The sequence below is a fragment of the Coenobita brevimanus genome, chromosome 84 (genome assembly GCF_032717465.1).
Source record: "Coenobita brevimanus isolate Jiangsu-jjx chromosome 84, ASM3271746v2, whole genome shotgun sequence".
In the NCBI taxonomy this organism is placed as follows: Eukaryota; Metazoa; Arthropoda; class Malacostraca; order Decapoda; family Coenobitidae; genus Coenobita; species Coenobita brevimanus.
Window position 1 is genome coordinate 38,897,659 of NC_137037.1, and position 16,516 is coordinate 38,914,174.

The following is a 16,516-nucleotide window of genomic DNA, read 5'->3' on the forward strand; positions in this document are numbered from 1 at the left end:
GTTAGGCTATAATGTTGAGAAAGAGAGAGAGAGAGAGAGAGAGAGAGAGAGAGAGAGAGAGAGAGAGAGAGAGAGTAGACAGATTTGGAAATTGCGAAATGCTGTTTGGTTATGTAAATAGGCTGTATGTGAAGGGTATTCTAAAACTGAAGAAAAATTATTTACAACCGTGTGAAAGAGAGAGAGAAAAAAGCGGGGATGTTGTGCGTTTAGTTCGGTTTGTTTGTCTGTTTTTCCACCTATTTGTTAGCAAAATTATGGAAAAAAGTATTGGTTGTAACTGAAACGAATCTGGTACCGGTATAGAGATTGGATACCATCAGCGGAGCAAGTTACAAGTACTTAATTTTTTGCCGATAATGGTTATCCAGCAAAGGCAGGGTCAACTCTTTCATCCAATTTTGAATTAACCTGGTGACAAGATTGAGACAGGAAATACCGATGACGAGGTTACGTATCATATTTTGAGAATCGGTCAGACGTCACAAGCACAGGTCAAGGTCGATGGTATGGCCCTTCAACTCATTTATTTATTCATTTATTATTCAGTTTGGACTACATGTGTTTCTATTTTCAGAATAACTGGTCAACGGTGCAGGTCACAGCGCAATGTGAACTTAATCCGATTTAGATCAAACTTGGTGGATAGGTTGAGGGTTACACAAGATTCTGAGAGCAATCAGAAAATGGTTGTGTTTAGAGCACAAGTGTGGCATTACCTGAGTGCTCCTTCTTGTAATTATTCCTACCACTGTTAGCCAGATATGTTTATTTACTTGAGGGTTGAAATAATAGTCAGCTAAGTGGACTTTGAGAAACTTATTTAATTACCTGTCCTGGTATCAATGTTTATTTACATATCGGTATTTGCCTATAGGCTACTCTGCAAGCACCAGCCGATTGTAATTAGATTAAGAGGGATCTCCCGAACAGAAAGCGTTTATGTGAAGACGTAAATGAGGGATCACGGTGAACTGAAGTAGCCTGGGTACACCTACTGGACTGTCGAACAACTCAAGTGAGACTCCAGTCCATCAGACTACCGTTGAGTCCTTCAAAAAAATCTCATTAGATTTTGATAGTCTTTATGTTGCTGAGGTTTCCAGTTAATGATCAAAGATTCTAAATTTCTCACCCTTATAACACTCCTCGATTGTATGACTCGCCCGCAACTGAATACAATAATCTGCATTAAACTGTAACAGAATATTAGAGTTGTCCCGACAATAAGTGGGTTTATAATAATCAATGCACAGTTTATCAAGAACTTGGCTAATTAGGTTCTGGGACCTTTTACACATTTAGGATTCCAAACAAATTAAGCAAGACTTCAACCCATTTAATTATTGTTCCATAGTTTAACTCCTTCAGCCCGACGAAGTATTTTATCCTTATTCCTCCAGTCTTTCGAACAGATTTATTTAATAACAGGAAACGCGTTTGAAATGGAAGAGGATAGATAAGGTCCTCCATTAACCTCTTCACATTTAGAGGTAAAACTTTCCTAAAACATGATAATCTTGCTTTAGCCAAACACTGCATCGTAATGAAGGGGGTAAGAGGATCAATCTCATTAGGTCTTGACAGGCAGACGGTATAAATGAACGACTGACGGCAACTGTACACACAAGCGCGACACCCCGCAGAGGCGATGCTGGGATAGTGATCGTCCTTACCGGGGGCGCTCCACATAGCTATTTGATGGTCGTTAACCCCTTCATTTCAACGACGCCATATGTACCGTATTTTATTCCCACTACCTGCCAGACGATTTGAACCTCCAGTTGGGAAAGGGTTGGGCATTGTTTACATTAACCCTTTCTGTGTCGGAGTCTTTTATTTATTAATTAGGCTACGTGTTTATTGAATTTATTTATCTTTTTTGTACCCTACCAGCAGATGAATTTATTATGAGATATCCCGAAGAAAAGAGGTTGGATCTATTCTCCAGTAATCTCTTCTAAGACATGCATTAGCTATATTTTATTCTTGCCATCACCAGATGGTTTACGTGAGTTAGCCTGACCCTTCAATCCACTGCCGTATTTTCCCGTTTGATTCTTGTCATTTGCCAACAATTTCTTTAATACAAGAAACTTCTCTCGTAATAAAGGGTTCAAGGAAGACTATATCTATCCCTCCCAGTTCCAAAATCTTTTCCAGGTAGAATGAAATCGTCTGAAAGCAGCAAGAATATAATAGAAAGGGGGTCATAGCAGTGAAACGGTTAACGCAGAGCTCTAACACAGAACAGTTTGCAGTAATACATCTGGCCTACTGTTAAAAAAAAAAAAAAAAAAAAAAAAAGAACAGTTTGCAGTAATACATCTGGCCTACTGTTAAAAAAAAAAAAAAAAAAAAGAACACTAACATAATGTACCGGTTGCTGGCTAATTCTTAACCCATTCAACCCGAAGACGTAATTTTTCGTTTTCCTTATGCTGCCGCCGGATTATTTCATTCAGCTAATGAGACACGTTTCGAATGGGGAGGCGCTGTTTCGGACGCTAATATCGATCTACTTCCTTAAAATGCATAACGATACAGTGAGCGATGGCTTTCGAAACTCAGTGATGAAATCTTCGGAACCCACAGAACTTTTCAGAATATCGTGTAAGAGTTTCATAATTGTTAGACTAATGAGTGGATCGATATTCCTGACCGTAACTGTACATTAACCTATAGCCTCCACCAGCTTTTCATTATCAGAGGTCCTTGCGATTTTTTTTTTTTTTTTTTGTAGTCTAATTAGTAGCAGCAGTGGTAGTTGTAGCTCAAGGTTCATATGTAATGTGAACCCAGTGGACTGCAGGCTTAAGCTGTCTCCTTCCTACAGGCCACCATCCTCCTTTTCGGGGATAAGGGAGTAGATGAAGGACGTTTGCATGACCAGACAGTTGAGTCACACGGTTATATCAGTACCACTACATGAAGGCGTCCCTCTCCAGCACCGGCAGTCTAATTAAAGTGAAAGATTGGTATTATGGGTCACAAAAGTATCGGTGCACAAAATGCTTGAAACATTTCGGACCACAGAACGAAGCTCACTGAAATATTAGTGTACGACCTACCACACGTTGGTAACCCTGATGTCGGGAGGTGTTATAGCATATACTACCAACTGGCAATATCCTCTTGCAAAATATGGCAAATGTTATGTTTATATAAACGGACACTGTTCACAGACAATGAGGCGTTGGTAACCATCGGCAGTTGATCGAATGTTTTCGGTAGGCATCGGACCCCTGTACACCGATAGCCTACTTTTGTACACATCATCAAACACAATGGGTTACCTGTATTATTTTTAACGACACAAAGGTAATGAAAAGACTACATTAAATTATTAAAATATTTCGGTATCATAGCTACCCAAAGCTTTCGTAATGAAAGTCTACCCCATCGACTACACGGGTGTTTCTAGATGGACATCAGCGTCTTATAAAAAGCAAAACAAAATATTCTAACCTCTTCAATCAGATGACGAACTTTTAATTTCGCCCTTGCTACTACACGACTCTCTGAACTGGAGGGGTTAGCAAATGCTTCAACTCTCTCACTAATACAGACCCTTCCTAATTTGTATAAAATTGTCTGCAGATATGACGGATAAAATAAAAAATGCGTGAGTGGACTGAAGGAGTCAACTCTGAGTGACAGGATTTTCCATACAAGTACGTGAACAGAATAGTCTGGGTCATGGTGAACAAAAATTTAAAATAAGCGAACACCAGAGAAAGGCTTAATTCGTTCAGTTCGGTGATAACATTTAAATTACCGTACATTTTAACTTTTGCTAGGGTGATGGAGTGGGACGCCTTCTCGTGGAGGCACCGATATAACTGGCTTACTTTCTGCTTCGTTGCACAAACGTCCCCAAGTTCCCTTCCTAATGCCCAAAAGGAGGATGGCGGACTGCAACATGAGGGTAGCTTCAGCCTACAGTCCGCCGGGTTCAGGTTCAGATGAGCCTGGGGTTGCAACTACTACAACTCTTGCTGCTAGAAGACGATTTTTTTTTTTTTTTTTTTTTTTTTGAGGGAGAAGGGGGGAGTTGAGAGTTTTGGTAGTGAAGCGGGCAATGAGGTCTATAAGTAACCCCTGTAGTTCGGAGAGTATGGTATCTTCTAAGTTGACTAGCGTTGTCAGCAGATATCAAGTATAAATATATAAAAGACGCCATCGTAGTGAAGGGGTTAAGATCGCCGTCTGAAATAACCTGAGCTATATTTCTTAATGTGTGTGTACTTACGTTTGTTGTACTAAATAATTATACCGCTATCTCATCTACAGGTAAGAGCTGGAAGGTAGCTACGTTCTGTAAGTCATAAATTCTGGTTCCCAACCCCAATAAGTAGAGAAATAGGGGAAAATAGGCCACAAAGATAGATAGGTATGGGGCACAACGCGGGGTGGTAGAGAAGGTACGAGGGAGTGACTGTAGAAACGGCTGGAGGAAGAAATAACAGAAATCGGTACATGTAAAAACTATAGAAGAAGTAGGAGGTAGAGGCTATAGAAACGGTAGGAGGCAGAGACTAGAAACGGTAGGAGGTGGAGTCTATAGAAACGGTAGGAGGTAGAGACTACAGAAACGGTAGGAGGTAGAGACTGTAAAAACGGTAGGAGGTAGAGACTAGAAACGGTAGGAGGCAAAGACTAGAAACGGTAGGAGGCAGAGACTATGGAAACGGTAGAGGCTAAACTATGAGAGTAGCCGACTGTCCGTCCCATTCACCCTCTCCCTTTCATGTCCCCCTCTCTTCGCTACGGTCCCTTACCTCCGACCTGCCTACCTACCTCCCTCCCTCCACCCTCCCATCCTTTCCCTTCCCTTGACCATGATCCCATCCAATCCCCCTCACCCCTCCTCCTTCTCCATTACCTCTCCCCTACTCCTGCCTCCCTCCCTCCATCCCTCGCTCATATACCTCCACCTTCCTCTTCCCCTACACAGTGTTTTAACTTTCCCCTTCCCTTTTTCAGTACTATGACGTTTTATTTATTCTTCCTTTCGTCATACTGTTTTATTTAACTTATGTTCCCTCGTGCGGAAAGCGTTTGAGGCATTCTCCATTAACCCTTTTAGCCCAATGATATTCTTTTTTAGGGGATTACCATATTCACATCCCGTTTCCCACCCTCCCTCTTCTCGCCTCTTCCTTTCTCCCTTTGATCCCATCCCTTCCCGTCCCTATAATATCCTGCCCTCTCCTCCCTATCCTATCCCTTTCTCTCCTTCCATCTTATCCTTTCTCATTCCTTTCTATCTCCTACCTCCTGTCTCCGTATGTCTCCCTTCTTCCTCTCTATCCTCCTCCCCCTCCCATCCTTCCTTCCTTCCTTCCTATCCCTCTCCCTCCTTTCACCCTGTCCCCCTCCCTACTTCCACCCTATTCCTCCCACCATCCTCTCTGTCCCCCCTCCCGCCTTCCCCCTATCCCCTTCCATCCATCCTCCCTCTCACCCTCCCTTTAATTCATTCAACCATTATCCCCTCCCCCTCCCTCTTTCCCCTTCTCCTAGTCATCCATCCCCACCACACCTTTCCCTTCTTTGGCCTCCCTTATATCCCCTCTCCTTCCCTACCTCTCTCTCTTCACTTTGAATAACTTTTCTTTCTCTCCCCTCACACTCCCTTCCATCTCACCATTTACCACGTACTCCCCTCCCTTCCCTTCCCTCCTTCATTCCTTTCCCTTCCTTTAATTAAAGTACGTTTTCTTCCCCCAAGTTAGCTCTCCTACTCTTCCCCTACCCTTCCACCTCTTCTTCCTTTAAACCCCACCTCAAACTTTCCTTCCATCACTTCCTTTGGTCATCCTTCCTTCTCTCCTCTTCCCACTTCTTTACCCACCATTTATCCTCCCTATCCTTCTCTCTTCCCTTTAAAAACCTTCCTTCCCTCCTCCCTCCCATTTCCCCCCTTTTCTTTGGTTATCTTTCTTCCTCTCCCTGCTCTACCTATACTCTGTTCTCCCTACCCACCCTCCTTTTCCCTTTATACTCCTTCCCTCCCTCCTCCTTCCACGTCTCCTTCTCTACCTTTACACACCTTCTCTCCCTCCCTTTCCTCTGGTCATCTTTCCTCCTCTCCCTCCTTTACCCACCTTCCTCCCTCCCCTTCCTCCCTCCCTTTAGCCACGGTTCCTTGCCTCCCTTCCCTCCCCCCACCTCCCTTTTCCATTCTGGCATTCAGCGTACGTCTTGCCTTTCCCTCCGACTTCTGAATGGCCTCAAAAGCTGACACTGACAGCGCTGGGCCTTTTAGCGGTGATTAAAGGCGTCGGGGAAGGTGGCCGACGCTAAGTAGACATGGAGAAGGGAGGGAAGCAAGGAGGGAAAGGAGGGAGGGACGAAAAGGAAGGGGAGAAAGGAGGGATGGGAGGGAGGCAAGGGAAGAAAGGAGGGACGGGAGGGAGGCGAGGGATGAAAGGAGGGATAGAAGGGGAGCCAGAAAAATGGAGGGATGGGAGGAAAGGAAGACGAGAAGGTATGGAGGAAGGAAAAGACAAAAAGGTGGAAAGGGTCAGAGGGATATGAGCCTGGGAAGGAGGGGAGACAAGGAAGGAGAAAGGAGGAAGGGAGAGAAAATGTGGAACGGGATAAAGGGACGGGTGAGAGGAGGCAGGAAGGGAGACGCAAAGTAGACATGGAGAAGGGAGGGAAGCAGGGAGAAAAAGAAATGAGGGGGGAAAAGGAAGAGGGGTACAGAGTAGGAGTGAAGAGGAAGGTGAAATATTAAATTTATAAGGTGAAAGCTCGGGAGGAGGCGCTAAGTACACATACCGGCATCGTACAAGAGGGAAGCAAGGAGAGATCGGAGGGAGGGGAGACACGGAAGGAGAGAGAAGGGTGGGGAGAGAGGGCGAAGAAAGTGAAGGGAAGGGCGAGGAAGAAAGAAAGCAAGGAAGGAGGGAAACGAGAACGGATAGAGAAAGGATATAAGATGAGAGGCCGAGAGGAGACGCTAAGTAGGCATGGAGAAGGGAGGAAAAGGCAGAGAGGAAGATAGGGAGAGAAGGGGAGGAGAAAGAGGGAGAGAAAGGAATGAAGAGAAGAAAGTGAAACGATTGAATAGGGGGAAGGGGAGATAGGAGAGAGGGGAAATAAAGAAATAGGAAGAAAACAAGGGAAGAAGGAATACTGTGAAGGAGTGAGAGGAGGCAGGATGATAAGGAGGGAATGGAAGGAAAGGAGGGAAGGAGAGGAAAGAAGGTAGAGGGAGGAGTGAAAAGAATGAACGGAGGAAAAAAAAAAAAAGAGGAGGAGGAAGGAAGCGGAAAGAGTAAGGAGAAATAAAATAAAACGGCAAAATAGGAGTCACTAAGATATCTAAAACGTAAGAAGAACGAAGGAGGAGAAGGTAGCAAAGGGGAGAAGGGATGAAGGACGAACTGGGAAGAAAAGAGAAAAGTGTGTCCGCGAAACGACGCAAAGTAAACATGAAGAAAGCTGACGAGGAAAAAGAAGGGAAGGATGAAGACGGAAAGAAAGAAGGATAGAAAATGATACAGGACGGAATGAAAGAAAAGCAGGAGAGAGAGAGAGAGAGAGAGAGAGAGAGAGACGGTTGGGACTGGGGAAAGAGAAGGGACGACGTGGCAAGGAAGACGAAAGGGTTAAAAATAAAAATAAAAATGAATGGACAGTAAAGAAGGCAGTGATGGAGAAAGGGGAAAGAAAAGAAAAAAGGGGGGGGATAGTGAAAGGATGGCTACAGGGCGTTAGTGTTCCGTAACAAAGGAAATGTTGAAGAGGGAAAGAAGGAACGTGAATGGAAAACCTGAATGAAGAAAGAAAAGTAATAAAGGAAAATCAGGAGGAAACTGCGGAGAGAGAGAGAGCGAGAGAGAGAGAGAGAGAGAGAGAGAGAGAGAGAGAGAGAGAGAGAGGCGGAAAACTTGGAAAACCAAAAGGTAGGAGAGAAAAAAGTAAGCGTGCAAGAAAAAGAAAAAAAGAACAAGACAAAAAACATAAGTATAAGACTATGAAAGAATAAACTGATAAAAAGGTGCGAACAAGAAAAAGAACTAACAGAACGGAAAGAAAAGAAAAAAAACAAGAGAAAACAGAGAAACAGAGGAGGAAAAACAGAGACGAAATGAGATGGAAAAACATGAAAGGGAAAAAAAAAAAAAGGAGAAAGAACAAACACGGGGAGATGAAAACGAAAGAATGGAGCTGAAAGGATAAGACACGGAGGATAATGTGATAGATTTACGAGGCAGAAAGGCTACAATATGGTGAGAGAGAGAGAGAGAGAGAGAGAGAGAGAGAGAAGCGAGGGGGGGGGGAGGGAACATCAAGGGACAATTTTACAGAGATTATAAAATTTCCACGACTGCCTTTGGTGTGACCTTCATCACTTTAACCTCCCTTTCCTCCCTTTCGGACCTTAGAGATTTCGTAACACCTCTTCATCAGTTATTTATTCCTCCTGTTGCAGTTTAATATCCCTAGAATAGCTATTACAGATATTACACTTTCATATCCTCTTGAAGTATGTCGTCGTAAGGAGGGTAAAACAGATTACAAGGAAAAATCAAATCACAATCAAACAAATGGTATGAAGTCTCCCACGACATTACAAAGGCACACAGTTACTGCCACCCAATCGTTATCTATATACTGTAAGGCGTACCGGTACTTAATGTTTGCGCCTCTCCTACCGTTTTCTGTATTGACTATCTTTCTCTTCTTATTTAGCCTGTATGCTTCCTCCACAACGTTTCCAATATTTCCCTATGCAAAGCCAAATTCTCAATGATCTTTTGTGATGCCAAACTACTTATATTTTGGGATTTATTTAGCTTGTTCGGTTGGATGTAAAGCTTCAAGAGAAACTACCACCACTGAATTATTTCTCTGTGGTAATAACTATATATATACTTTTAATTTCTTTGGGTTCCTCGGTTGCATGTAAAACGTCCAAACTAATCACACTTCTTAAATGTTATTCAGTGATGTCAGAACTATTTTTATTGCTGAGATTTATGTAGTTTATTAAGTAATCTGTAGCTAAATCGTCATGATGAATGAGTTGTTATTCATTTTATACCGGTGCAGACAGTCGCTATTGTAAGTCAAAGGATGTGTTCATAAATATAAAATTGTCTATACATTTTCCATACAACTGAAGCTATATTTTGGGAGACATTTACATATACAGCTTTAGAGTTGCAGACAGAATTGTAGCAGGCAATTTTACTGTAATTCTCTGTGGGCTTATTGCCATATGAAGTGTAAAAAAAAAAAAACGCGACACTTGGAGAAGGATCTTGCTATAATACTTTTACCAAATTTAATTCCTGGGGAGGCCGAACATGACATATACCGCAGAGTGCAGTGCATTGTACGTAGAGTTATACCATCCTAGCCACCCTGGGAGGAAGTTAATGTTCATATTCGTGAAAATCTTATATAAACTACATTCACAATATTCTATACTGTATACCTAACTAGTACGGAACCTGTAGGAAAATGTCCTTAACCCCTTCACTCCGGAACGTACTCGGTATTCTGTATTCTAGGAAGTACTGCTACCGCTAGACGATTCTGTAATATTGTGCACAGACCTTTTTGAGCTGAGTTAGGCAATGCCTTAATTAACCGTTTCATTAGTAGAAATCTGTAAACTAAATATATGCGTCTGGCAGTCCCAACAAAGAATTTCAAAAAATAATCGGACTGAAGAGTAGCCTAAGCCATAAAACTGACAGACTTGAAAAAATGTGTTAGGCCTATTTCAAATTTAAATTTCCGTTGCCGTACCTGTACCTGTATTAATTTCTAGTACTGACAAAATATGCCGGTAGCTGCAAGTTATGCTACTGATCCGACACCTGTACTTACATACCGTTCTACATACCGGTACTAAATTTTACGATGGCACACAAACGCTGATATAGCCTACCGTGTGTGTGTGTGTGTGTGTGTGTGTGTATGTACATATGTATGTGTATATATATATATATATATATATATATATATATATATATATATATATATATATATATATATATATATATATACATACATATATATATATATATATATTATATATATATATATATATATATATATATATATATACATACATATATATATATACATATATATACAATATATATATATATATATATATATATATATATATATATATATATACATATATATACATATATATATATATATATATATATATATATATATATATATATATATATATATATATATATAGAGGTGCCTTCATGTACAAAGCTTATAGTAAAACACTGGAAAACAAGAGCATCAGAATACAAATTCGGACACATGGCTTCACAGTCAGCCACCAAACACTGTACCGGGTACGCCAGGGTAAAGTATGGCGGTAAAACACTATCAGGGAATCCATCTATCCACCGCCGCCGCATCCAATCAATCATCCTAAGTGGTCGTGACAGAACACCGCGGCGCAGCCTTACCTCAAGTCATTAACCCATTCACTACCATGATGTCTTTTCAGTTACATCACACTACCCTCAGATGATTTTATCCAAGCCTTGCATCGTCTTAGTTATGGCTTTACCTAACCCCTTTGGTTCGAAAAGTCTCCACAAAACTTAATAAAATCGTCTGGAGGCTTTTAGGCCTCCAGACGATTTTATACACTAAAAACTAAGCCACTGACTTTAAGGGTTTAATTACCATACAACCATACCAGGAATTTATTCAGGGATTGTTCTACCACTTCATTCTGATAACGTTTTTTTACGGTATATACAGTACATGCTTTCTATCGGACGATTTTATTCAGCACTGGAAAGACTTTTCGAACTGGAGGATGAGATGTTGCCTTATTTTCTTCTCCGATGTTACAAGGTATTATTAAGATGAATAAAATTGTACGGAGGCATAAAGAATAAACCAAAAATATATAATCGGAAGTGATAGGCTGGGCATGCATTAGTACCTGTACAGATCTACACAGGTACGAGTGGTGCTGTATACGGTAACTCTTTTGCTGCTGGACACACAACTAGGTATATTCCTCGAGCTGGCACAAAGCGATTATCAAGATTTGTGTTTGAATCCGATGACGTATTTTTATATTTTATTTATGCTCTCAGCAGAAACGTTTATTCAATTTAAGGCAAGACTGTAGGAGTAAATAGAGTAATTAACGCTTAGCTAACTCCACCAGTTCAAAAAATCTCTCCAAAGTTAAAAATGGAAAAAAAAAAAAGTCTGGTGGTAGCAATATATATATATATATATATATATATATATATATATATATATATATATATATATATATATTTACGGTTACTGCATCATCGGAGTGAAGTGAATAATACTGTCTTGACCAACACACCGCTACGGATACTTTTCTTTTACTCAGGCTAAGAGTTCGGGGAAATTCTAACAGTCCAAGGGTCAAACACTTCAATAATATTTACTGCTGCCACCTGACGATTTTAGTCAACAATGAAGAGACTTTTCAAACTGCATGAGTTCGACAGAGCCTTCATTAAGCCCGTCACTGTTAGAGGTCTGTCTGAAATTGAATTGATTAATCTTGGGGAAGAAAGAATAAATTGTAAATATGTCCCATCAGATCCAAGAGGTTAATGGGATGCAAGTGATGCTTAATTAAAATGTACAGCTTAACGACAGTACACTTTAGTGGACCAGTTAATATGCAGTTAAGCTCATTCTGCTACCTGTGATTTATGGGCTTAAGGTCCCTCATTACTAGAATTTCCTCACTGAAATTAGCTACTAAAATCTGGTGACGTACAGAATAAATGGAATAGCATCATACTGAATTGGTAAACTTGAGATATTTTCGAGCCCCTTCACTACAAGAGGTCTTCCCTGAGCTGGATAAAACAGTATGGCGGCAGGAAGACCTTAAAAAATATCGGAAAAAAAGGAAATAAGACAAATATCTACTAAGTGGGTCCAAGCACAGATTATCATGCAGACTGGATACTGTTCTGCTGTAATCTAAAGTATACTGCAATGGTATATTAACTATAAAGGTCGTTGCCACAATCACTGTTTTTTATTAAAATCCTTCGCTCAACTGTTTTGGCTTGCACAGTCAGGGTTGACAGTGAAACTGGAAAGTGTATGAACCAAGGAAGTATGAACTATTACCATGGCCATTATCAGAATGGTTACCATTAAACCCTTAGTAAGCTCTCTTCATCCTCACTGACGAATATATACCCTGCTGGAGATGCTTTCCGTTAGTCAGCACTATACCTCCCCCATGAAGCCTGCCATTCTGGAAATTTTTTTTCGCTGAGATATACGAGTAAACAAATAGACTGTGGAAGCGACCGTAAATATGCTGGGGTACGAGCGTGAGTTGTCCGTTGTACACTAGCTGGGATAAGAGCCTTGTTTGCTCAATCAATCAATAGGACACAAGTCATGTTTGCTGGTCTCTTGGGGAGGTTACATGTGCTGTGTACTCAGTCATTCAATAGGATACAAAGTGTGTATACAGGCACTATTAGATGGGATACAAAGGCTGTGTACTGTGTTGTTAGCTGTGGTAGAACTACTGTCATATAAGTGGACTGAGTGTACACAGACTGGTGCGGTGTGACGATGGACCGGGTTCGTTCCGTATTTACCATGCATCTTGACCCTCTCATGGTCGAGATAACTCTAATTCTCTATGCATAATAATTTTCATGGTCGGGATAACTCTAGCACTCACTTCTAGACAGGCGACTTTATTCAAATTAGTGTGAACCATAGGAACCCGAGTACTAAAGCTGTTACCACTGACTCTCATGGCAGGGAGTCCAAGGGTTCTATTCCAGTACATGCCAGCCGATTTTATTCAGCTGAGAGTTCAAGGAGTGAGTGTTACGGTTACCAACTTGCAGGATAAAAGAACAACCATAGCAGTTTACTGTTATCAGAAATCTTTTTTTTTTTTTTTTTTTTTTTTTATAGCCACTCGTTTAGTTGTCTGGCAAATTCATGAAAGAAAAATTTATAAATACATTATACATCTTAAGCTCAAGAAAGTTTGTAAATATGGTCCTAGGAATATATCTCATTCTCAGACTATTATGCACACTCAAAAATTATTGACTTTTCCATGCAACTACGTTATACCAAGTAAGTTTCCCGTGTACGTACTACCGGTATCACGACTTCAGGTTCATTGATAAAAATAAACAGATAAATAAATAAAGCCATTATACAGTGATTATACTTCAGAAGCCTATTAGGGAGAAAATATCAGACATTGTGCCTGACCTTATAAAATTTAAAAACATGCAATAATTTTTCATATCTCTACCGTACCCGGAGTCTTACCGAGTATAATTAAAAAGGCAGACCTATACCCGGATGACGGAATCTTCATAAACATCTGGCTACTTAGTTTTCCACAAATCCATCGAGCCGGAGGTTTTCTTTTTCATTTTATTCTCGCTATCACCAGACGATTTTCTTCGGTTCATAAATCTTGATCTGGGGGGGTTAGATGTAGCTTTTACTCCTTCATATCTTGGGGAGGTCTCCTAAGCTGAATAAAATCAACGGCAGCAGCAGCATCAAGATAAAAACGACGTCCTCTCGGGCTGCAGGAGGGGTTGAAAAGGGCTGGAGGAGCGTTAGCGAAGAGCGACGCTGGAGCGACGGAGCATTTTGAAGTTTCACCACGATCTCCAGCTCTTTATTTGCGAATTCATACAGTTGCGAGGAATTACACTTCACGTAAATTTTAACTCTTAAGACAAGTTTGTCATTGTTAATATTAATATGTTTGTTTTGGGGGGACAGGAAATGAGCGAGGTGAGGTTGGAGTTCAGTGTCTATTAGTAAACATGCTTTAGTCCTTGAAACTTGCACATACCGAGACTGAGATAACGGCTTTAGCTTACTGCTAATAAATTATTTGGCGCTTTCAAGTCATGCGTGCCCAAAAGAGTAAAACTTTGAATCGTGTTTACCTATTTTAGTCTACGGGAATTTCACTCTGCCCTACGATCGGCTTCCAAACACATGGATTAAACTCTCCTGTTACAGATTCTCAAGCTAAATCCGCACCATATTATTACAGATGAGTTACTGCGTTCCTTACCTGATCAAGACAGTGAGCTCGACACTGAGCCATCTTTAAGGCAGCCTGGAGATCGACAGTGGAAGACGCTGTGGATGTGATGGTGGAGGCTGAAGCTGTGGCGGCAGAGGAGACGGAAAATACCACAGCGACCACCACTGCCAACATGCACCCCTTGACAGTCACTTCCATCTTTAACTAGCGGATAAACCTCTCGAACTAGCACACGGGGGCCGGCGTGAGGGAAGAGAGGGAGGGTGTGGACGGAGCGAGACGTACACCTCCACCCACCACCAGCGTCAAGGCAGAACTGGTTTGTGGGCGGTACATCAGGCCATTTTGATGCTGGAGTAGGAGGGAGTTCCTCATCTCAGCTTTCTAATACATTATCCTTTTCTTACACAGTATAAGCGTGTCTCCCAAAACTACCCTTGGGTTTAGATTTGGGGGATTATTTTGGGGCTACTGCGTGTTGTACGGTGGGTAACATAGCATACTTACGGAGATACAGCAACTGAAAAGGATGTAAGGGGCGGAGCAGCATTCATGGCAACTCCCCGACACACAACCCCCGGAGGCAACGTTAGCAGGGCTCAAAAGTTGCCGGCTGGTCCTTTTATCATCCTCAGGGTAGGAGGGGAGAGGGTAATATCGCAGCGGACGCCTCCTTTTACTGTCAATAGCATAATGGACTACATTCAGAAGCTGTTTTATACATCGCATGAGCGGCTCGGACAAAGGTCTAAAAGCGCACGTAGCGACCCTAAGTATTCGTGCGCCAAAGGGGAGTTAAATATTTCCCTCACGCGAAAAACTAAATTCTCGTACCGAAATGCTGGAGCCAACGCCGGGCCGATCGCCATAAACAAACCGGAGACGTCGAGGGCAGAATAGCCGAAACGTTGGCCAGCGCCGGATATAAACTTTTCACACGTCGCCTAATAAAAAGAATACCAATAATTTGAATGCAGATTACGGGTTTATTAGGCTGTCATAATTTCCAACGCTAGAGTGTAATTATTAGTGTGTGGCGGAGTTAGATGGGGAGGTGTGGATGGGGGTAGTAGGCCAGAGAAGGTAAGGACCAGTAGGGAGGGGAGATGGGGTGCGGGTAGAGATTCCGTAGGGAGGAGGGGATGGGAGACAACTTTACTTGCCCTCCTTACTACTTATTACTTTTATTTTGGTCTGATATAACCCCCTCCTTGTGTGCGTGCGTGCGTGTCCGTTCCTCTGTGTTTGGTTATGCCGGCGCAGTTTATTGATGCATGCAAATGTGTGTGTGTGTGTGTGTGTGTGTGTGTGTGTGTGTGTGTGTGTGTGTGTGTGTGTATAATAAGTTATTGCGCTTGTATATATACGGTACTGGTTCAAGTATCTCTTCAAAAACCGTACATATACATATAAGTTGATAGATAGATAGATAGATATATTCGCGTCTTCACAAAACTGTAATACAAAAGTTACTGATAAATATTGTATATTTTCAATATGAGGTTAATAACATAATTAAGCTGTTCAGCGCATGGAGGTAACAAGCCTGAGCTCAGGGATCTGAGCCTGCAGCATGCGCTGACCTTTATAGGTTTATTCCTCTAGTACAGTTTCGAGAAAAATAATTATTTAAAAAGTTTTCTTACTGCTTTACACGGTCACGATCAATATCCAGCTAAAAACATGGATCGTTTTATCGTAGCCTTAGAAGGCTCCCTACCTTTCTTCATTGTGGATTCGTTTTTGTCCAGGATTATGCATTTATTTTTAATTATTTACGAATTTTGTTACGTCTTCTTGGAAGAAATATATATATATATATATATATATATATATATATATATATATATATATATATATATATATATATATATAATATATATAATATATACATATATATATATATATATATATATATATATATATATAGAGAGAGAGAGAGAGAGAGAGAGAGAGAGAGAGAGAGAGAGTATACAGTATATTGGGGACGATCACCATCCACTTACTCGATGTAGTGCTGTTCTCGGGTGTCTGCCCTTTCCTCTCCTCCATCCTTCTTTCCTTCCATCCTCTTGTCTTTCTTTCCTTCATTCTTTCCTCTTCCTTCTGCCTGTGGGTGACTCTACACTGAGTGACGAGCCAAATGGTTTCCTGTACACCAGGAAACCATTTATTACGCTGGGTGGTAACCATATAACCAAAGTTTGGCGCCTGGTAATTACGGTGCTCCAATCGGATTGAGCCGGTGAAGGTTTATATCTAAGGGATGGTTGGGGCTTATTGCTCACGTAATACCACTCAGGGATGACTGAGGCTGGTCACTTACATCTTAAATGTTAGGACCATCTTGCCTAGCCCCGGGCTTCTACGCACCTCATGGGGCAATGTAGGATTGGATAATGATATATATATATATATATATATATATATATATATATATATATATAT

The 16,516-nt window shown here is 41.3% G+C and overlaps 1 protein-coding gene across 1 annotated transcript in view; it reads right to left on the bottom strand.

The window, feature by feature from the left end:
* Positions 1-14,266, bottom strand: part of LOC145410135 (uncharacterized) — a 98,004-nt gene extending 83,738 nt beyond the window's left edge. The window contains exon 1 of the mRNA XM_080280332.1: positions 14,096-14,266. Coding sequence (XP_080136458.1) covers positions 14,096-14,266 — 171 coding nt within the window. The remainder of the gene's footprint in view (positions 1-14,095) is intronic.
* Positions 14,267-16,516: the final 2,250 nt, after the last annotated feature.